General features: G+C 50.1%; 1 protein-coding gene across 1 annotated transcript; it reads left to right on the top strand.

Annotated features, from left to right (window-relative positions):
• The first annotated feature begins 18,598 nt into the window (after window positions 1-18,598).
• Window positions 18,599-21,943, top strand: LOC125530083 (protein PHOSPHATE STARVATION RESPONSE 3). The gene is made up of 8 exons (XM_048694472.1): window positions 18,599-18,888; window positions 19,655-20,369; window positions 20,500-20,716; window positions 20,811-20,887; window positions 20,988-21,027; window positions 21,121-21,190; window positions 21,281-21,344; window positions 21,486-21,943. Exons 2-8 carry the CDS (start codon window positions 19,692-19,694, stop codon window positions 21,702-21,704), a joined length of 1,365 nt encoding a protein of 454 aa, XP_048550429.1. The 5' UTR covers window positions 18,599-18,888; window positions 19,655-19,691; the 3' UTR covers window positions 21,705-21,943.
• The last annotated feature ends 295 nt before the right edge of the window (window positions 21,944-22,238 follow it).

Below are 22,238 nucleotides of genomic sequence, written 5' to 3'. Positions count from 1 at the left end.
ACGAGGGTACGTGGACACACCCTCCCCTCTCATTGATATGCATCACCATAATCTTGCGTGTGCGTAGGAATTTTTTTGAAATTACTACATTCCCCAACAAATGGGCCCATGGCCTGCGCCTAGGGAAGAGAAAAGGAGACCGAAGCATCCACCCAATCTGTAGCATGTAACAATTGAATTGCTGCACGGAAGTTAATTTAAGGCCTGTTCGGTTCCTCTCTGCTCCCTGGACTGCGCTCCCGGAGCGGAGGAAACTACAGCTTATTTCCATGGACCAGCTCAAACCGAGCTCTTGGAGCTCCGTCGAGTGGAGCGGACGGGAGAGATTCCGAACAGGCTGTTAGTAGCAGATAGTCTAGCAAAACACTGTTTTGATTCTAGCTTGTCTGAACATTGGGATGCCAATGCGCCTGACTTTATTCTTTCACAACTTGTAAATGATATGGCATTCATATGAGGAATAAAGTTTGATACCTTTCAAAAAAAATTAAATTGCTTCCTCTTTCTTCGGGCATGCACAAGGACAATTTAGTCCAAACATACACAGCCAAGACCTCCTTGGTATCCGTGTTGCTACTTATGCACGGAGAAAAAATGATCGGAGGGAGTATATGCTAATTTGCATGCAAACACCCTCACTTTCGACGGGACTTTAACTTTCCAAAGCTTCCACTAGGACTTCTTGTCCGCCCCCTGATCTGATTGTGCAGTTCGATTCTCTAGCCAATCCTCCCTATGAGATTTTATTCGCAGTGATCATTCTATATGCTGAGCGGACCGAGAAAATGCCTCTCTTGTCCTAGTGCCATGCCCAAAAGTCATCTTGAATCCTTGAACTAAGGGCATTTCCTAAACGGCGCCTGTAGCGCTTGTCCGCCCCTGATCTGATTGTGCAGTTCGATTCTCTAGCCAATCCTCCCTATGAGATTTTATTCGCGGTGATCATTCTATATGCTGAGTGGACCGAGAAAATGCCCCTCTTGTCATAGTGCCATGCTCAAAAGTGATCTTGAATCCTTGAACTAAGGGCATTTCCTAAACGGCGCCCGTAGCGCTTGTCCGCCCCCCTGATCTGATTGTGCAGTTCGATTCTCTAGCCAATCCTCCCTATGAGATTTTATTCGCAGTGATCATTCTATATGCTGAGCGGACCGAGAAAATGCCCCTCTTGTCATAGCGCCATGCCCAAAAGTCATCTTGAATCCTTGAACTAAGGGCATTTCCTAAACGGCGCCTGTTATAGGCTTGAGGGTACATGGCGCACACCCCATGCACCGCCTTGGGCCGGCCCACATTACTTTTTCTGTTTAAAGACGCAACAAACAGCATACACGGTGACTCGAATTGCCGATGTCATGGCTCAGTGTTCGTTGTCACAACCAACTAGCCACCCTCCTTTACTTATTTACTTAAAGCTTTTCCCTTCTTATACTCTTTGTTATTTTTCTTTTTATCCTGGAATGCTTTTGTTTGGGTTTATTTATTTTCTTTTTCGTATTTTGGAACAGTTTTTTGCTTTTTTTAAAAAAAAATACATGTTTTTTTTAATTTGTGAACTTTTTTAGATTTTGATGAACCTTTTCAAATTCTATGAACTTTTTTCAAATTCGATGAACTTTTTTACAAATTGTATGAACTTTTTAAAAATTCAATGAACTTTTTTTCGAAAATGAACAATTTTCAAATTTGGTTAACTTTTTTGAAAATCGATGATTTATTTTTCAAACTAGATGAACTTAAAAAAATTGATGAACTGTTTCTTAAGTTCATAAAAAATATTCGTGAATTTTTTCGAAATTTGATGAACCTTTCTTCATAAAAAATCAACTTTTGAAAAAATGAAATAACTCAAAAAGTCTAATAAATAACGCGGGTAACATAGTTCTTACAGTATTTGCGTTGTTATTTATCACTGGCGCTCAGCTGGTGTGGTTGTTAGCGGAACATTTTCATCAGTTCTAGCTGCATGGCGCGAGTTCGACTCCTCGTACGAGCTATTTTTTCCGCGAGACAATTGATCACGTCGCTCACGGTGGGCCAGCCCATATGTGCAGGCGCATGGGCGCCGGAGCTTCTAACCGGCGCAGAAGGCGCCCATTAGGAGGTCCCTGAACTAAGAGGTATATACATTATAACTTCAACATCTGGCCATGGGCCATATGGAACTCAGCAGGTTTGTTTATGCGGCCCATAAATCACACCCTTTGTATTTTGCCAAGCGAAAAACAGACATATTGGCATCTGGGCGTTGGGATTTTTGTATGTAACAACAAACATATATCCATGCTGGAGTTTCATCTTCACAAGAGAAAAAAAAATGGACCTATTCCTGCATCGTGGCTCCACATCCACTAATGACCAATATCAAATCAAACAAATATAAATGTAGTCATAATCATTAATCAGGATCGGACGAAGGGCCCAAAATATCATCGTGATGATGATTACATGGACGATGACGGATGCTTTTTGGCCGCACTAGATGCATCATGCCCACTGTTCCAGGGACAGTGGGAGGAAGGAATCAGGCAGCAGTAAGCAAACCCGTAAAGAAATGGCAAGTTGGTCGCTGATCACTCAGCACCACCCTGCGCAGACGCACCAAAAACACGTCGCCGTAGTTTATTTCCCCGCCCCCCGCGTCGTGGTCAGCACACGGCAGAGCAGAGCAGCGGCGGAGGCGCACCCAACAGCGGGGCCCGGCGGACAACGACCGGCTGGCGTCGCCCGGCCCGTCGCCGTCGCGGCGGGGGCCATCGCCATCGCAGCGAGCCGCGGCCCGACGAACGAGCTCTGTTGCGTTGTGCCCGTACGCTGACGCCCCGCCCCACGTGATCGAGGGCCCCTCCTCCGCCTCTCCGACGGGGAAAGACAGAGGAGCGAGAGCGAGCCGGGCCGTCGCGTCCGCGGCGGTGCGCGGTGACTCCGACCGCCGTCGCTACAGACGCGGCGGGCACCATGGCCACGGGGGGGCAACGGGACGAGCCGCGGAGTCGCACGCGGCCTTGGCCTTTCCTTCCCCTCTTGTTCTCTTTCACCTGGCATCGGAGGGACCGGAGAGCAACGCTTCACGGGGGCGAGGAGCCTTGCACGACTCGGTCGGGCTGCCCGCTTTGTCTTTGGGCGGACAGGGACGTCTGCGCGCAGCGGCTGGCCATTGCCGACGGTGGCCCGCCAGCCATTGTCGCCGAGTGCGTGCTCTTCTCTTCCCCCGTCCTGCGGCTTCGCTTTTCGGGGAAAGCGACCCGCCCCCGCTGTTGGTTTTGTTCGGCTGGGCCTGTCAGGGCCCAGCCTCCCTCCAGGCCTCCAGGGACCCTGCAATGCGCGCCGGAGGATTAGCAATGGTATGATTGGGGGCGTGGATGCTGGTGGATATACCCTCTCCTCCCCGCACCCAATTCACGAATTTCATAATAATCAAGTACTACATGAAAAATCTGCGGCGGAGGCTAAAGATTCCGTAGCAGTTTGGCAAAAACACATGTGGTTTGGCACTCACAGCAGCCAAATGGTGCTTTGGGTTCGTTCATCGCCAGACCTTGCGTGGAGCGGTCTTACACGCGCAGGCTGGAAATGCAGCACAAACATTGTACGAGTACTATCTGGAAACTCCATGCCTTTTACCGCCTTAGCCTGCAAAAACGTTATTATGAGATGGAGCGAGTAGTATGTTCGCCGCGAACTGCCATGGTCGAGATCTTTACCTAGAGCCCTAGACGCACCTGGACCCGGTCGATTCGCAGCTGGTGGCTGAGCGGCGTCCATGTCAGCGCATCGGACGCGATACAATCGACCCATATACAGTACGCGCGTACTCGTTTTTTTACCAGGTTTTCATGGCGACATGTGATAGGCACCCACCATTATGGACGCAAACAGATTCGGTTCTTTCCTCCCCCGGCCCTACGCCAGATCGATCGGAAACGACGGCCACCGCGACTGTCTCAGATCTCGACGTGAACTGCGCGCGTATGCTCTTTTTATGCCGCCGCATATTCCATCCGCTCCCGGGCTGTCCAGCGGGCGGAGACTGACACCCAAAAGGCCTGACGTCGAGAGGAGGAGAAGACGGCGATGATGGTACAGCGACAGATGCGTTCACCTCTCGCCAGATGACAAAAGTAGTAGGCAGTCGTTAAGATCTGTGGACTGTGCTTGTACTACGGCAAGTCATTTCTGCACATATGATCTGCTCTTCTTTTTTTCGAGAGCACGCAAAGCGCGTGCCTTATTTTTATAGAAGAGAGCAAACACAATATACAAGAGAGTCTAACGAGCGCAAGGCACCCGAAGACAACGCACGCACGCCCCCACTCTAGCCAGAATTCAGAAGCTAATCTCTCACAGAGCGTTGCAAACTATCGCCTCCCTGAATCGCCAACTTCCACTCGCTAAGCTCCTCAAGGATCTTGTCCACGAGTTCTTGTGCGTCCATTTGTTGCTCCGCTCTTGATCTGCTCTTCTGAAACATAGCAAGAAATCCCGTCTTGCATGCTCTGAAAAACTATGAAATACGAAGTCACGTGTTGGGTGAAAATTTGTCCATGCGTGTTTCGGCATTAAAACGTCATGAAATGAGCCGGAGAACATCAGAAGAAATTAAGATGACGAAAAAAAAGTTACTGAACGATCATGCTTTTGTAGGCATTTTTTTCTTTCTGGAACACACTTTTGTAAGCAAGTTGCGGCTACTGCATCGATGGCAAATGGCGAGCCATTTTCAAAGGAAAGGCAAGCCGAGCAGAATAGTCGAAACAAAAGCGACATATCAAACGTCATCGCACGCAGCAGCAGGAAAAAGGGTGCGCGCCAGCGCGCGCGAATCTTCTCGTCCCTTTCCAACATGTCCGAGACGGATTTGTTCCACCCAAGCGATCGAGCCGCCGGGCATCATCTCAAGTAGAAAGTCGTGGGCCTTTTTTTTCACTGCACGCACGACGACACAGCCTAGAGCCCTAGCTTGTTGCCTTGTTCACCGGTACAGAAGTGCTAGTACACTGGCAGACAGTGCACAGAAGATTCATGTGCCGTTTTTGCACTGTATTTTTTGCATTACCTCAGTAATTCAGGACTGAGGGAGTACATTCTTGGACAACAAACTTCATATACTCCAACTTAGCACCAACACTCTGTTAATAAAAACATGAACATGCACTTCTATATGCAAGGTTAACGATGGAAGTGCTTATTGTAATTCGCAAGAGTGATTATTGTAATTCGGTCATGGGCCTTAAACCTCTAAAACTTCTCTCTTAATTAATAAAAATGGCAAATCTTTTACCTCGTTTTAAAAAAAGAAAAATTAACGATGGAGGTCGCATTCATTCTAGGCCAGCCACAGTCCGCAAGAAAGGAAAACTCAGCTTAGTCTTTCTTTTGATTAAAAAGAATGGGCAATGACGTAAATTCACTACAACCCTTTGTCGTTTATGGATCTGCATCGGCCAATCCTAGCTATGGTTACAAGGACGAGCCGCTAAATTAATGAAGTAGCCAGGGCACCATACGTGCAGCTGCTTTCTCGTATTTTCTGTCCTTGCAAGTGGGTGCACAGTACAGGACAAATCCATTCAAAATGGAATGATCATTGGAGCACCCACACCACGATCAATCGATGGTGATTAATTAGATTGGAGTGTGTTGCTTGCAAGTAGTGTAATCTCCATGAGTTGGTCTCTAAGATGGGACCTAAAATTTGAAAATGAAGAAGTTAAAATCAAAACTAGTTTCTCCTGGAGTCTAGAGGCAGACCACACGAAGATCTCAGGGCGTGCCCAACAAAACTAGCACTATTTTATACTCCCTCCGTTCTTTGTACTAAATCAGCGACAGGGAGTAGTATTTTATCAAATACTCTCTCTGTAAACTAATATAAGAGCGTTTTAGTGATCTAAACGCTCTTATATTAGTTTATGAAGGGAGTACTAAGAGCAACTCCAACGGGCCGACTCAAACGGACGGCGGTTTTGTCTGCCTTTTATCCGTTTGGGTCGGTCAGGCGGACACGGACGTCCGTTTCCATGTTTGGGTCGGCGCGTGCGTCAAACGTTTGCCTGACCCATTTTGACGGCGCTAGAAAAAAAAACGCATGCATATTTAAAAAAACATTAATTAAACATTACAGCCGGCCACGAAGGCCGGCGAGAGTCCACGCGTCCACATTAGCATTTAAGAAAAATAAAAACAACCTAAACTACGAGGCAGCGCGCTGCCCTAGGCGCCGTCGTCGTCTTCCTCCTCCTCAGGGTTGATGAGGTTGATGAGCGTCGGCGCAAGGCCGGCCCAGGGGGAACGCCGTGTTCTAGGCGGCGGCGATGTAGGCCGCGGGCAGCTGTTCCGGCGCGGGCAGTGCCGGCGTGGGGGGCGGTGCGGTCACCTGTGCAGCCGCAGCCTAGCGCTCCTCCTTCTCAGCCTGGCGCTGCTCCTCCTCGAGGTCGCGCTCGAGCATCTCCTCGTACTCGCCGTGATAACGCTCCTCGGCCAGTCGTCGCTGGCGCCACATCTCGAGGTAGGCCGCCTCCTGCACCGGCGTCGCCCCCATCCAAACCGGCTGCGGCTCCGGGTCGGCCTTGACGCGGCGTCGGGGAGGGGACGGCGGGGCCACCGGCGACAACATGCAGTCGTCGGCCGCGGAGAGGGCAATGGCCTGCGCCATGGCCGCCTCGCACCGAGCCTCCTCTTCCTTCGCGGCCTCTGAGGGAGTCCTGGATTAGGGGGTCCTCGGATAGCCGGACTATATACTTTGGCCGGACTGTTGGACTATGAAGATACAGGAATGAAGACTTCGTCCCGTGTCCGGGTGGGACTCTCCTTTGCGTGGAAGGCAAGCTTGGCAATTCGGTTATGTAGATCTCCTCCCTTGTAACCGACTCTGTGTAACCCTAGCCTCCTTCGGTGCCTATATAAACTGGAGGATTTAGTCCGTAGGACAAGAACAATCATAATCATAGGCTAGCTTCTAGGGTTTAGCCTGTACGATCTCGTGGTAGAACAACTCTTGTAATACTCATATCATCAAGATCAATCAAGCAGGAAGTAGGGTATTACCTCCATCGAGAGGGCCCGAATCTGGGTAAACATTCTGTCCTCACCTCCTGTTACCATCAGCCTTAGACGCACAGTTCGGGACCCCCTACCCGAGATCCGCCGGTTTTGGCACCGACATTGGTGCTTTCATTGAGAGTTCCACTGTGCCGTCACGATAAGGCCTGATGGCTCGTCTGGTTGTCAAGGACAACATTACCTCTGGGGGAGCCCTGGCTGTAGGCCAAACTCTCCGACTAGGCGGCTTCGTCATGACCGCTCGTTCGGCCGTCGCGCCGATGATGACTTCTCGGGTCATCCAAAACAGCCTCCATGTCGACTCAGGATTCACCGAGCAGATGGATCCAATGGATCTCTCTTCCTTGAACGAGCTCTTGGATCGCATCGCCGCCTTGGGAGTCGCTGCAGACTATGATCGGATCGGGCTTAAACCCGACCAAAGGGAGATTAACTCTCCGCCGGTCACCCATCAGATAGCGGTGGTGGAGGAGCGATGCAGCGATTCTTCCTCTATTTTGAGGACAAACTATGTCCGGATTCCCGAGCTCTCCGAGCCGGATACCCGTCTACGGGAGGACATGGCCCAAGCTTTGAACCTAGAATCGGACAGTGGGCCAAAACTATGGGGCAACGTCCCGGAGCCCGAACTGCCAAGCTCGGAAACTCCTCTGCCCCTGGGTCTCAGATCGGGTCAGGGTTTGGACCTAAATCTACCCACCCACCCTCACATAAGTGATCTTTCCCACATTAGAAAAGAGCCCCATGAGATAGTACATCACTATTGGGCCAGATTCCTCCTTATAATGAGCAAGATCAAGGACTGTCGCGAGGAAGACGCAATTTCATTCGTTTGCAAAAATTGCACGGACAAGGGAATCCTCAACGCCATAAGTCGCCGTGACATAGTACACGTCGCTGACTTGGCGTCCATAGTACAGAAGTACTGTGCGATGGAGAGCACCTGGAAAAACCAAACAAAATTCTGGGATCCTCTGGCTCTCACTAAACCCTCCGTCCGAACTAAAAGGGTGTACTCTCGTAAGTCACCCGATCCAATTACAAAGAAACCAAAGCCCACTACAGGGCGAGGAACCGTATTGGAGGGATGGCTCAATGGACCATGCAAAATTTACAGTACACCGGATATCATGCCAACACATAGCCTTAGAGCATGTTGGATACTCCCAGGTGGCCAAGAGCGGCGAGGAACTCCTCATCAACAATACCACAGAGCACCATCCCATGGAAAATAACAATACAGTACTAACAGTCTTCGAGACTTTCGCCTCAAATAATAGGCGCAAGCGAGCACTCTGCGGCCTCGCCGAAGTATGCCACGTTGCAACAATAAATCCATGGAATGACACGGCTATAACCTTCAATGCCAGTGACGAACCTCAATTCCGAATAGCCCGAGCACCAACCGCTTTGGTCCTTAGTCCAATTGTGGACGGCTTCCGGCTTACTAAAGTGCTTATGGACGGTGGTAGAGGATTAAACCTCATCTACGAGGAGACTCTTAGCAAAATGGAAATAGACAAGAGCCGCATTGAGCAAAGCAGCACGACCTTCAGAGGAATAATCCCTAGTCGAGAGGCACGATGTGCGGGAAAAATCACACTAGATGTGGTATTCGGCACGCCGGAGAATTATAGGTCTGAAGAAATTACATTCCAAGTGGCCCCGTTTAGTAGCGGATACCAAGCCCTTCTAGGGCGGGAGGCATTCACGATCTTCCAAGCTATACCCCATTACGGGTACATGAAGCTCAAGATGCCAGGGCCAAACGGAATCATCACTCTAGCTAGTGATCCGGACATAGCACTCCGCGCCGAAAATAAAACCGCCGCACTGGCCCTCGAGGCATTATCCGAAGCCCTCGCGGCCGAAGAATTAACTGCGCTGCGTTCCACAGTGGACAGGGACGACGCGATACTTGACAAAAGACCCAAATCCACCTCTTTTAAACCAGCGGATGAAACAATTAAATTACAGGTCCACCCAATGGACCCTACAAAAACAGCATCCATCGGGGCACAGCTGAACCCCACAACAGTCGCCGCACTACGGGAGTTCTTGCGCGAGAATTGAGACATCTTCGCCTGACATCCTTCAGACATGCCAGGAATCCCATGCAGGCTGGCTGAGCATAGCCTAAACATTCTAAAGGGATTCAAGCTGGTCAAGCAGACTCTTCGGCGTTTCTCAGAGCCTAAGCGACAAGCCATGGGAGAAGAGCTAGCCAAGTTACTCGAGGCCGGATTCATTAGAGAAATAAAACACCTGGACTGGCTAGCAAACCTGGTGATGGTACCAAAGAAGGACAAATCCTAGCGCCTATGTGTCGATTTCAAGGACCTTAACAAGGCTTGCCCCAAGGATCCCTTCTCCCTCCCCCACAGCAATCAAATTATCGACGCTACCGCAGGACACGACTCATTGTGTTTCCTCGACGCATACTCCGGATACCATCAAATCAAGATGGCGGAGTCCGATCAAGCCGCAACGGCATTCATCACCCCATACGGCCCCTTCTGTTTTAACACCATGCCTTTCGGGCTCAAAAACGCTGGTGCAACCTATCAACGCATGATTCAGACATGCTTGGAAGCACAAATCGGCAAAACAGTGGAGGCATACATAGACGATGTGGTCATTAAAACCAGACACGTCGAATTCTTAATAGACGACTTGAGGCTTACGTTCGACAATCTCCGAACATATGACATCAAGCTCAATCCGGAAAAATGCGTTTTCGGCGTGCCCGCCGGAAAGCTCTTAGGCTTCATCGTTTCCAATAGAGGAATCAAAGCAAATCCGGCTAAAATCCGAGCTCTGTCACAGTTGGCTACCCCAACAGACCTCAAGCAAATCCAGAAGTTAACCGGATGCGTGGCTGCCTTAACCCGCTTTATCTCTCGACTGGGAGAAAAGGCATTACCTCTTTATCGCCTTCTTCGGCGCACCGAACACTTCGAGTGGATGGATGCGGCCACGGCCGGATTGGAAGAAATAAAAGCCCTCTTGTCCAGCAACCCAATCTTGGCCGCGCCAAATATCGGCGAACCAATGTTGTTATATATAGCGGCAACACACCAGGTTGTAAGCGCAGTGCTCGTCGTCGAACGAGAGACGGACGGACATAAGTTCCCACTTCAAAAGCCGGTATACTACGTATCCACTGTCCTCACTCCATGCAAATCACGGTACCCACATTATCAAAAGATAGCATACGCGGTCTTCATGGCATCCCGAAAACTACGACACTACTTTCAAGAGTGTTCACTTATGGTGGCCTCTGAAGTACCACTCAACGACATAATAAATAACCGCGATGCCACGGGCCGGATTGCTAAATGGGCTATTGATCTCCTCCCGTTCGACATAACATACAAACCATGGCGAGCCATTAAGTCGCAAGTACTGGTTGATTTCGTCGCTGAATGGACAGAAGCCGAACTCCCTAAAGAGTACAGCGCGTACTCCAATTGGATCATGCACTTCGACGGCTCTAAGATGCTGGCTGGTCTGGGGGCAGGCGTCGTCCTGACATCCCCCACTGGAGATACAATCCAATATGTACTCCAAATATTATACACAGACTCCAACAATGTAGCAGAATATGAGGCCCTGTTGCATGGTCTTCGGATGGCAGTCTCCATGGGCATTCAACGCCTAGAGGTGCGTGGGGATTCGAACCTCGCAATATCTCAAATAAATGGAGACTTTGATGTCAAGGACCAAAAAATGGCGGCTTACCGCAATGCCGTCCTCAAAATGTCAGCTCAGTTTGAGGGGCTCGAAGTCCACCATGTGGTCCGAGAAAACAATCAAGCGGCGGATATCCTCGCTCGCATCGGCGCTAAGCGTGACCCTGTCCCACCTAATATCTTCTTGGAAAGGTTGTTTAAGCCATCCGTGGTGTGGGAAGGGGAGACCATCAACAACAGTCCGGATCCGACCACAACACCAGATCCCGAGCACACTGACGTAATTGGAGGCTCTGCCACCGAAATAACACCTTCGACCCACGTGATTATGGCTGTCATCACCCCGTGGACAGAACCCTTCTTGGCTTACCTAAATAGGCAAGAACTCCCTGAGGACCCAAATGAGGCACGTTGTATTGTGCGGCGGTCTAAAGCCTACAAGGTCCACGAGGGAGAGCTTTATAAGAAAAGCGCTACCGGAGTACTTCAAAGGTGTATCTCTGAAGAGGAAGGACGGCAACTTTTGGCAGAAATTCATGCTGGACTCGGCGGCCATCACGCCGCAGCTCGGGCCCTTGTAAGCAAGGCCTTCCATACAGGTTTCTACTGGCCGACAGCCCGAGCAGACGCACAGGACCTCGTCCAACATTGCGTCGGTTGCCAGCTTTTTGCAAACCAAAGCCATATGCCACCTACCGCTCTCCAAACAATCCCCATTGCTTGGCCCTTTGCGGTCTGGGGGCTTGATATGGTTGAACCCCTTAAAGGAGGAAACCATAAGAAGAAGTACCTATTGGTCATCGTGGATAAATTCACCAAATGGATAGAAGCCAAACCAGTTAAAACGACCGAGTCCGGACCAGTGATAGACTTCATATCCGGGGTTGTACACCATTATGGTGTCCCCCACAGCATCATCACCGATAACGGCTCGAACTTTACAGCTGACGAGGTAAAAACTTGGTGCGGCAACATGGGCATTAAGCTCGATTATGCATCCGTCTATCACCCCCAAACAAACGGTCAAGTCGAACGAGCAAATGGTCTTATTATGAGCGGCATTAAACCCAGATTAGTGTGATCCTTGAAGGAATCAGATACGCACTGGGTTGAGGAGCTCGACTCCATACTATGGGGGCTGCGGACCACGCCGAATCGCACTACCGGATACACACCATTTTTATGGTGTACGGCGCAGAGGCGGTACTGCCCTGCGACATCATTCATGACTCACCTCGAGTGCGCATGTACGAAGAGAAAGAAGCCGAGCTTGATCGGCAGGACAGTTTAGACGCCCTGGAGGAGGAGCGTGACGTTCCAAAAGCCCGCTCCGCATTCTATCAGTAACAGGCTTGACGGTATCAAAGCAGAGAAGTACGGGCCAAAACTTATAACGTTGGCGAACTTGTTCTACGCTTACCAAAGAAGAAAAAGGACAAGCTCAAGCCCAAATGGGAAGGTCCCTTCATCATTGACAAAGTTCTAACCCGTGGAGCGTACCGTCTGCGGGATGCGTCGGACAACCGACTCGAGCCAAACCCATGGAACGCGGCCAGACTCCGAAGGTTCTACGCCTAGTGCCGGACTCTATGTTCGTCTCCTTACCTCCGCCTTTTTTTATATATATCCGCTATCTGTCTCTCTTTCTTTCTTTCTTCCCTTTTTCTTCACGGCCTTAAAAGGTTAAAATATGTCTTGACTACACAATCTTGACGCGCCATGCGTGCTCATTATACCTTGGGGCTTCTTATATAGAAGCTTAATATAATTACGTTCCAGGCTCTATGCTCCCTGCACATGTGTTACTTTTCCACATGTACCTTTTCTTCGCCATTATATGCATCAATATGACTTAAGTTTTTTCCAAGCTGGGTTGCCTGGCTCTTGTGTTTATGCCCTATGTTCCCGTTAATTCGGCTAGGGCATAAGGGGAGCACCTCTGCGATTGTTACTGCCGGGTCAGCCGGATGTGTACCTCAGACTGGGTGAAGCCGAAAGCTAGCGTTCTTAAGGGAATATTCGGTCGGTGAACAAAAGATCACTTTTACTTATTGCAATACATGCCCCCAGATGTTTATATCATGTGTCTCTTTTCGCAGTACGGACATGCACATTAATGCATGCATACCCAGGGAAAGGAACCCTTAACGGAACTATTCTCCCTGGAAGATGTTTCTTACTATCCATGTAATATAACATAGCTAGTTGGGTACTTGTCTGTTCAAGCACTTATGACCCCTACGCCTGGTTTCCACGCGTACCCCGGTTTTTACATAACTGAGCGGGTATTCGGATACACTTTGGACTGTCGAGTCCGGAGGTCGAAGCGAAAAGGTCCGCCATGACAAATGATTTACAATCCAGCTAAGGACAATATATGTCACTTGAAGTACACAGTCACTTAGACCGACTAAATTATTCTTCTATACCATCCAACAGGCTGTCTAGCCTACAATCCTATTGGGAATACTTTGCGGCTAATTCTACCTGGTCATATACCAGACTAACGGGGATCTCTTTCCCATCAGACCCCACAGGTCCGACCTTGGCCATGTGGTTCGGGTCAGCCTTGGTATATCGCGTCTTCACCATGGCCCAGGATTCCCTTGCACCTTGTCGGCAGGCAGATACCTTCCATAATCGGAAGCGCCGCCGCGCTCCCTTGAGCATCTCTACGAGCTCCCCCATGCCTCCTGGCAGGGAGGCAGATGGCCACAAGGCCTGGGCAATGCCCTGCATCACCTGCCGAACTTGTTCGTGCAGTTGTGAGAGCTCTGGCAGAAGATCGCCCGCAGAAGCGGGCATCTCCTCTTCGGGACGACCCGTTAGCATACCTACAGATATAACTCTGTTAGCCAGTTTCTTCGCCGAACTCCACAAAAGTTCGTTCAAGCACTTACTAAAAATGCTGCGTCGAAGCTCCTTATTCTCCTTTACGGAGTCAGCTAGCTAGGCCCGAACATCTTTCAGTTCAACGCCCAGCCGGGTATTGGCATCTTGGAGATCGTTTTTCTCCTGCCTAACCCGTGTAAGCACCCGCTCGCCAGCCTATAGCTGTCGTTGAGCATGTTTCTCATCCCCTCGCACGACCTTTGGATTCACTCCGAGATCATCTGCAGAATCTATTGTTAGATTTGCATGCATGCCGAATACTAACTGGTACATATCATTTCATTCTTTTCGATCAGAACAAGTGTTACCAGATGGGGCCTTCTTGGACTCCTTCATTTCGGCAACTGCGGCCCGTAGCTGGGCTTTGCACTCCTCTAGCTCTTGAGATAACTGGGTATTCTTCTCCGTAAGAACCTACGCATATAATGATCCTTAAATCAGTTGTGCCAACTGTTTCAAGTCTCAGGGGCTACTGATATACATAATTATCAGATTTTCTTACCCGTATATCCTTTACATACTGGCCCGTGGCTATGGCAAGACCATTTTTAGCAGCTCGGATGTACGCGTCTCCCGAGTTGAAGGCATCGAACGCCTCTTCGGAGAAACCAGGATCGCGGAGTACGGCCCGACGACGCCTGTGATTCATGGCACTCTCCACTTCGGAATTCGTAGCGGACAGTCTATCCGCATCCTCTGTAGGAGGAACATCCGGTGTTGTCCCCACGTTAGCATCTGCCCCTAAGACCGGCTCTGGAGTCCGGCTGGTGGAGGCGTGGCCGGCAGGCTCTCCGGACACGGTCCAGCAAGCATTTTTTCTGCCAAGAACCATGGCCGTTATTATATTTTAAAGATGATAACCACGGAGCAGGGTTCTTTTTCATATCTCTGCGACGGCATATCAGTCCTGACCGCCTTCCTTTTAAGCCTACCCGGATTCGGTGCCCCTTGTTGGTGAGTCACCGCGGGTTCGGCATGGCGTCCCGAGGGCCTTCCCTGTAAGACACCATATGTGTGCGGTGGGTGAAGTGCAAAAAAGGGATCCTTCTCAGAAGTTGGGACTTCGGTTTTACTTACATGCGATGCAGGGAGCAGGCCAGGATAATCGGCTATGATGGCCACCAAGGCACCGTCACAGCTTAACTGATAGAAGTCCTGTCGGTAAGCTCCACAAATATGTCCGGATCTTCCTCGAGTCCGGGGTCGAGGGCCCGGTCAGGGTCCTCTGGCTGTGGAGACGGGCTGTGGACCTCCCTCACAGCTTTTCGCAGTTCCTGCTATGAAATAGCAAGGTAAATATTTATGATGAAGAATGCGGGGAGGTCTGGAGTAAAAGTAGTAGCTCACCCAGTTTGGGGGTTGTACATGGAGAATCCATCCCGTGGCTTAATGCAGATGAACTCCTCTTCCTCTCCTTTGTACAAATCGGGCAGTATTTTCGCTAGAGCAGCGGCGGAGTCCGGACCTTTACAGCCGCAGCGGGTGGCATCGTCTTCTCCATTGAAGTGCCACATGGGTTCCCCGATACTGAAGCGGTTGCACCCCCCGCATTATATATACTGACATAACCTTGATTATTGTCAGTCCTGATTTGACCAGCGTTTTTATCCTGCCCATCAGGTAAAGGACCTCTCTGTTATCTTCCTCCTGGGGGCTCCGAGGGCGCCAGCTGCGGCGTTTCTTCAAAGGGGCATTATTAAACTCAGGGAGGCCCATCCGAATAGGGTCCGGAAGGGGGACGTCCTCCATATAAAACCACTCCGAAGGCCAGTCTTCGGATGTCTTCTTCGGAGTACCGGACGGGTATCCGGTCCCGGCGATGCGCCATATTTCGGCTCCGCCCACTTGATATATTGACCCCTCCTGTGTACGGGGTACGAAGCAGAATAGCCTCTTCCATAGCTCGAAATAAGCTTCGCAGCCCAGAAACAGCTCGCAAAGGGCGATGTAGCCGGCGATGTGTAATATGAAGGCGGGAGTAAAGTTATGCAGCTGGAGGCCGTAGAACTCCAGGAGCCCGCGGAGGAACGGATGGATCGGAGATCCGAGTCCCCTCAATAAGTAAGGGACAAGGCATACCCGCTCCCCCATGGATGGGTTGGGAAAGCTCTCCACTTGCTCCCCGCCGTTATAAGTGGCTAGTCCGACTCGGACGGGGACCATATACGCAAGACGGAGAAACCCCTAGGTCTGTAACTCTACTAATTGGCTGTGGGGGATGGAACACTTCTCCCAATTGCCTGGCTTAGTGCTACGGGAGCGAGAGGAGGAGCTGCGATGGCCGGCCATGATGGGATGGACTTTTCCGAGCGCGCTCCGATGGATACTCGCTGTGGGAGGATGGTGTGACCTGGATCTGAGGATCCCCGACTCTTTAAATAGACGATCTACTCACATGGTTAGGGTGGCAAATGTAAAAATGCCCCGACTTCTCGCATTCGCTCAACACGTGGAAGATAGCCATTGTTAAAGCACAGAAGCCGAGGAGTGGAACATTCATGGGAAGCCGAACACTACTCATTACGACAGGTACTTAGGATTTGGAGAAGAATCTGCCTTGCAATGCGGATGACAATCTGCGCGCCGGACTCATCGTCATTGAAGCCTGGTTTAGGGGCTACTGAGGGAGTCCTGGATTAGGGGGTCCTCGGACAGCCGGACTATATACTTTGGCCGGACTGTTGGACTATGAAGATACAGGATTGAAGACTTCGTCCCGTGTCCGGGTGGGACTCTCCTTTGCGTGAAAGGCAAGTTTGGCAATTCGGATATGTAGATCTCCTCCCTTTTAACCGACTCTGTGTAACCCTAGCCCCCTTCGGTGTCTATATAAACCGGAGGGTTTAGTCTGTAGGACAAGAACAATCATAATCATAGGCTAGCTTCTAGGGTTTAGCCTCTACGATCTCGTGGTAGATCAACTCTTGTAATACTCATATCATCAAGATCAATCAAGCAGGAAGTAGGGTATTACCTCCATCGAGAGGGCCCGAACCTGGGTAAACATTGTGTTCTCCGCCTCCTGTTACCATCAGCCTTAGACGCACAGTTCGGGATCCCCTACCCGAGATCCGCCGGTTTTGACACCGACAGCCTCCATCCTGCGCCGCTCGTCCTCCTCGCTCTCGCGGTAGACCGCCGCAAGGGCCGCCTGGTCCTCCTTGCGGACGACGAGCGGGGCGGCGGCAGGCTGCAGTCGACCTCGCGCACGCCGCGGCGCCTCTCCTCCTCGTGCTCGAAGGCGAACCACCTCTTCCAGTTCGACGAGTCGAAGGCATAGGTGGCGTCACGACGCTGCTCCGGCGTCAGCAGCGCCCGCCGGCGCCGCACCTCCTCCGCGTGCGCCCTAGCCGACCGCGGCGCCGCCGGCACTGGGATCCTCTCTGGATCCAGGTGCCAGTTGTGCGACAGGGTGACGTCGGGGTACGGCAGAGGCACGTGGTGCTGCCAGTGCCACTCCTCTTGGTGCACTGGCACGTTCACGCGCTGCCTTTGCCGGCGAGCCGGTGCTGGCGGAGGCGGGAGGAACTTCGAGGGGAAAGGGACGGCGGGGGCCTTGCTACTGCCGGCGTCGGAGAAGAGCCCCATCTCGCTGTGGTGGTGGTGGCTAGGGTTTGCCGGCGACGGGGGAGCAGAGCGGGCTAGATGTGAACGGCGAGTTTGGATGAGGATGGCCCCGCCGCACGATCGACTTAAAAAAGGACGACCACCATCGCTGACGCGTGTGCCCATAAATTAAGCTGATCGCGTGAGCAGCGAGTAGTTGGACGGTCGCTAGGTGGGGGACGCGGCGAACGCCGAGAAGGCGCGCGTGACGTCCGTTCCGCGTCCGTGCCGATGCATTTGTGGCGCAAATTTTAGTCGCAAATGCGTCGGCGCGGACGCGAAGCGGACGTAATCTGGGTTTGGGTCGGCGTGTTAGGCCCCCACTTTTGTCCGCGCCGACCCAAACGAACGCAGACGGACGAAATGGGTCGCCTCGTTGGAGTTGCTCTAACTAATTAGCCCCTCTCTGTTTATTTTGAGTGGCCACTTGACCACGTTACAATTATTGATCCAACCAGACCACACTAACAGAGTCACAGTCATGGCTGAGCTCACACAAGTTGCAGTTACTAATTATAAGATCAATTAGCATTTCCGTTTTCTCATACAGACAAAATGATGGGATTTGTGACTACATGTTTAGCTTAATTTGTCCGCTTTGCTTCCCTCACCAAGCATCTCGGGATCATCCTAGGTCTACACAAACCTAGTTGCCACTTGCCACTTATTCTACTCCTTAACTGACACCGAGCGGCCCCGCTTATTATCCACTCTGTTTTCCAAGATGTGTCGCACTAACCACTGAATGAAGCTAAACAAAATCGCCATCGTTTTCGAGCCAGACTTTGCACTTACACACCATCCTCTTGCTCCATCATTTTTTTTAGCCTTGGCCTGAGCATGACAGCCGGGCCCGGCCGGGCCGAGCTGCTAACCATGATTCTTCCGGAGCACTCATTGTGTTGTTTTGATTGATAATATAATCCGATTCCTGGGTGGCCAATGTCGCTTGCCCTCTCGATTGCATCAGAGGTTGCCCCAGATTCCATGCATCTCACACTTTTTCTATTGTCGCTGGTTGATTAGCCCTATGCTTATGTCAGACACACTAGCACTACTAGTTTAATTTGAAGTCATGGTCGCTTGCTCCATCCATCTTACTCTTAGCAATATGCGATGCCTTTTGCTCTTAACAATCTCCCGTTTTTTCTATTATATAATTGGTTGCACTCACCAGTTACCAATGTTTTATTAAAAAGAAAAAAAAGCGCTGACAGGGAGCGTATTTTAGCTAACATCGTCAGAAAATCATGAATTATCAAAACACATATACAAAAATAGGACAAGAAAGGCTACACATTTACTCATAGGCAATCTGGAAATTTAAACAGGCCATCTGAGAGACCGAAGCAAAGCAGCCAACCAGAATAGAGTTGGAGTAGTACAAGAAAAGGTGCAGTATAGTCACCAAACACCAATGATTTCCAGGGAGAGAGATAGATAGGACTTTTTCTTAGGCCTCTCTGACTCTCTCTCTCTCTCCAGAGAGAGCTCTAGCCTCTAGGGAGGAGGGAGCTGCTGTTGGGTAAGAGAAGAGAAGAGAGTGGAGGCTGAATCAGATTAGCCGTACAACCCATCTCGCAGATTCTGAATCTCCTCCTCGCTCTGCTGTCCATCTTCTTCTCTGGCTATCCAGGTGAGGCTGCCTGAGGTTACACAGATCCCTCATGCATTTTATCTCATTGGTTCCCCGGCTCCAATCTACAGTAGGAGCCATGGTTCTTTGCGTTGTTCTGGCGAGATTTAACCATTCTTCTAATGGTTTTTTAGGTTTAACTATTCTGTTGGTTAGTGCTGGAATATGTGATTTGAAAGGGGGGATAAAGCTCGCTTCCTGATTTGGTTTGCCTTTTGTTTTTCCCATTTCCGGTCGATGTGCCCCTTTGTCCTCTTTCAGATTTCTGTTCCCGTTTATCCTCTCTCAGCGCTGACAGGATTTCTCACGAGCTGTGGTAAACAACAGCAATTTGTCTTTATACCATATCGAACTGCCTGCTTATTTCGATGAAAGGTGGATTTTATTTGCCCCAAATGGAGCATCAAGAAGTGTCGAACTGCCTGCTATTGTTTTTATCCCTTTTGACCTCTAATGCTCTGAATTTGGCGCCTGTGCTGTGTGTGCTGTGTGCAGTAACGGTGCTAATCACCACTACTCATTCAGATCTAATCCTGTTGCCACATCACAAATTACATCACTTGCCCAGAAGTCATGACATTGTGTGAATTAATGGTAGCTCAAGCATAAAATGCATTCTGTGGTCATAAACAAGCTCCTTCTGCATGCCCACAAAATTCTTCCCGAGAAGCTTCAGTATATACATTTTCTGAATTGCATTTAAACTCTGAATGAACTGTTTGTTTGGGTAAGTACTAACAGTCATCAATTCTTGTGTCTTCGGCAGTGTATTATCAGGCCACTCACTAATCAACTGAAGCAGCATGAGCTCCCATGGTGTTGTTGCCGTGAAGCCAATCGCCGCGCCGGACAAAACCACGCATTCTTATGCTTGTGGATCCACACAGTCTTCAGTTCATAAGCTGCTGGACTCTAAACTGGACCACCTTGGGCTGTTGGATGATAATCTGTCATCCACCAGTCAGTCATCAGGCATCAAGACCGAGCTGATCCGAACGTCGAGCCTGGGAAGAAGCAGCCTGCCATTTAACCTTCAGAGAAGAAGCCCTGAGCCTGATCCTGAAAGTCCATTGTCTCATGTCTCGCACCCCAATTTTTCAGAGCCCATGGCCTCAAACTCTTCAACGTTCTGCACAAGTTTATTCTCATCATCTTCGACAAACTCGGCGCCTTGCCGGCGAATGGGTGCTCTGCCTTTCCTGCCTCACCCTCCCAAGTATGAGCAGCAGGTTCTCCCAGGGCAGTCATCAACCTCCTCCCTGCAGCTCAGTGGTGACACAGGCAATGTTCATGACGAGGCTGAACAGGCAGATGACATAAAAGACTTCCTCAATCTTTCTGCTGGAGATGCTTCTGATGGCAGCTTCCATGGTGAAAACCAAGCGTTTGCTTTCGCCGAGGCCGAGCAGATGGAGTTCCAGTTCTTGTCTGAGCAGCTAGGGATCGCCATCACCGATAATGAGGAGAGCCCCCAATTAGATGTGAGCCCATTGCCATTTGGTGCATTTTTATTTATTGCAGTGTGAGGGTGAAAAGCTCTCCACTGAACTTCTGCAGCATCTCCGAAACTCACTCCTAGTATTCTTCTTCATCTGATATGCTGTTATTCAGGACATATACGACACGCCGCCGCCTCAAATGTCGTCGCTTCCAGTCTCATCCTGCTCCAACCAGAGCCTGCAGAATCCAGGATCTCCGGCTAAACTGCCGCTTAGCTCGTCGCGGTCATCTTCTGGATCTGCAGCAGCTAACAAGTCAAGATTGAGGTGGACACTGGAGCTCCACGAGCGTTTCGTAGAGGCAGTGAACAAGCTCGAAGGGCCTGACAGTAAGATGGCTGCTCTGCTTTCATTTCCCAAATGTATTTATAAAATTTTCTGTTTTCCACTCTAAATAGTTCACTTCAACATCTGTTATTTCAGAAGCAACTCCCAAGGGCGTTCTAAAGCTTATGAAAGTGGAAGGCCTGACCATCTACCATGTAAAGAGTCATTTGCAGGTACTACTTCAGGGTTATTTTCCCGCATCACTGAAAATGAAAGCAAACATGTCTTCTTCTTTTCATTGTTACTTATAGTTTGCCTGTCTTTGCTGAACAGAAGTACCGACACGCAAAGTATATTCCAGAGATCAAAGAAGGTAAACAAACCACAGAAGATAAATATTGCTCACAAGTAATCGGTATCGGCGCCTTTTGCGATTCTGAATTTTGATGCATGGTGTTGTCTGCAGAAAAGAAGGCTTCCTCGGACCTTAAGAAAGTACAACCGGGTAGCAGTGGAAGCGATCCGTTCAAAAACAAGTGAGCTCTCTGAATTATTACACCGGAGTGCATGCATAGCAAACACCTTGACCTTACAAATTTACATCTCTTCCCTTCTCCTTTTCTTAGGAACTTGGCAGAAGCTCTACGGATGCAAATGGAGGTTCAGAAGCAGCTCCATGAACAGCTAGAGGTAGTCTAAAGCTCTGAAATGCAGTTCACTGTTGTCATGCGTGTCAGAATTCCGACATGTGTCTGAACTCTGAAGTTCATCTTAGAAAGTTGTCTGGAGATTGTCGGTTTTCTGATGATCTGCGTGCTTAATCTTGGCCAGGTGCAAAGGCAGCTGCAGCTACGCATAGAAGAACACGCGAAATACTTGCAGAGGATACTGGAAGAGCAGCAGAAGGTCGGCAGTGGCAGCTCGCTCTCACTGAAAACCCTGACGGAGCCGTCCGAGTTGACGTCGAAAGACAGAACTGAACCTGAAGAGGCCACCACCTCTTCACCTCAGACGTCCAAGAACAGCGAGGCAGGGTCCCCTTGTTCATAACAGCCGTCACATTGGCCGGTTGCTTCGCCATTGCCGGCGACTTGCGGAAGCTCATCACTCCCTCGGTGGCAGAGCTGTGGTGGCCACGATGATATACACACGAACATGGTAGTTTGAACGGACTTGAGGTTTTAGCCAGTGGTCGCCAGTGGATGCATGTATATTGTATATAACTTTCACTTTGGGAATAGGAAATGGGGGAACCAATAAGCTGATCATAGCACGGTTTTGAATTTGCATCAAGCAGTGCCCAAAGCCGAATTTGCATCAAGTGTTTGGATATTTGTTGCATTTTTTTGGATTGAAAAGATGAATTGCATTTTACAAAACTGCAAACCCTCGTTCTTCTCTGTTCTCCCCCAAAAATTCAGTTTCCCCCCCAATCCGAGGCGGCCATCGTCTCCCCCCAGCGGCACGGCGGCCATCGTCTCCCCCCCAACTTCTGGTCCGGCCTACCTTGGCCGGTCCACCATTTTGGATCAGTTCGTCCTCGACAGATCTGGCGACATTTCCGGTAAAGTTCTCTCCCCTGCT

Source organism: Triticum urartu, chromosome 7A, assembly GCF_056163025.1.
Source record: "Triticum urartu cultivar PI428250 chromosome 7A, HENAU_Tu73, whole genome shotgun sequence".
NCBI lineage: Eukaryota > Viridiplantae > Streptophyta > Magnoliopsida > Poales > Poaceae > Triticum > Triticum urartu.
This window is presented reverse-complemented; position numbering and strand designations above follow the sequence as displayed.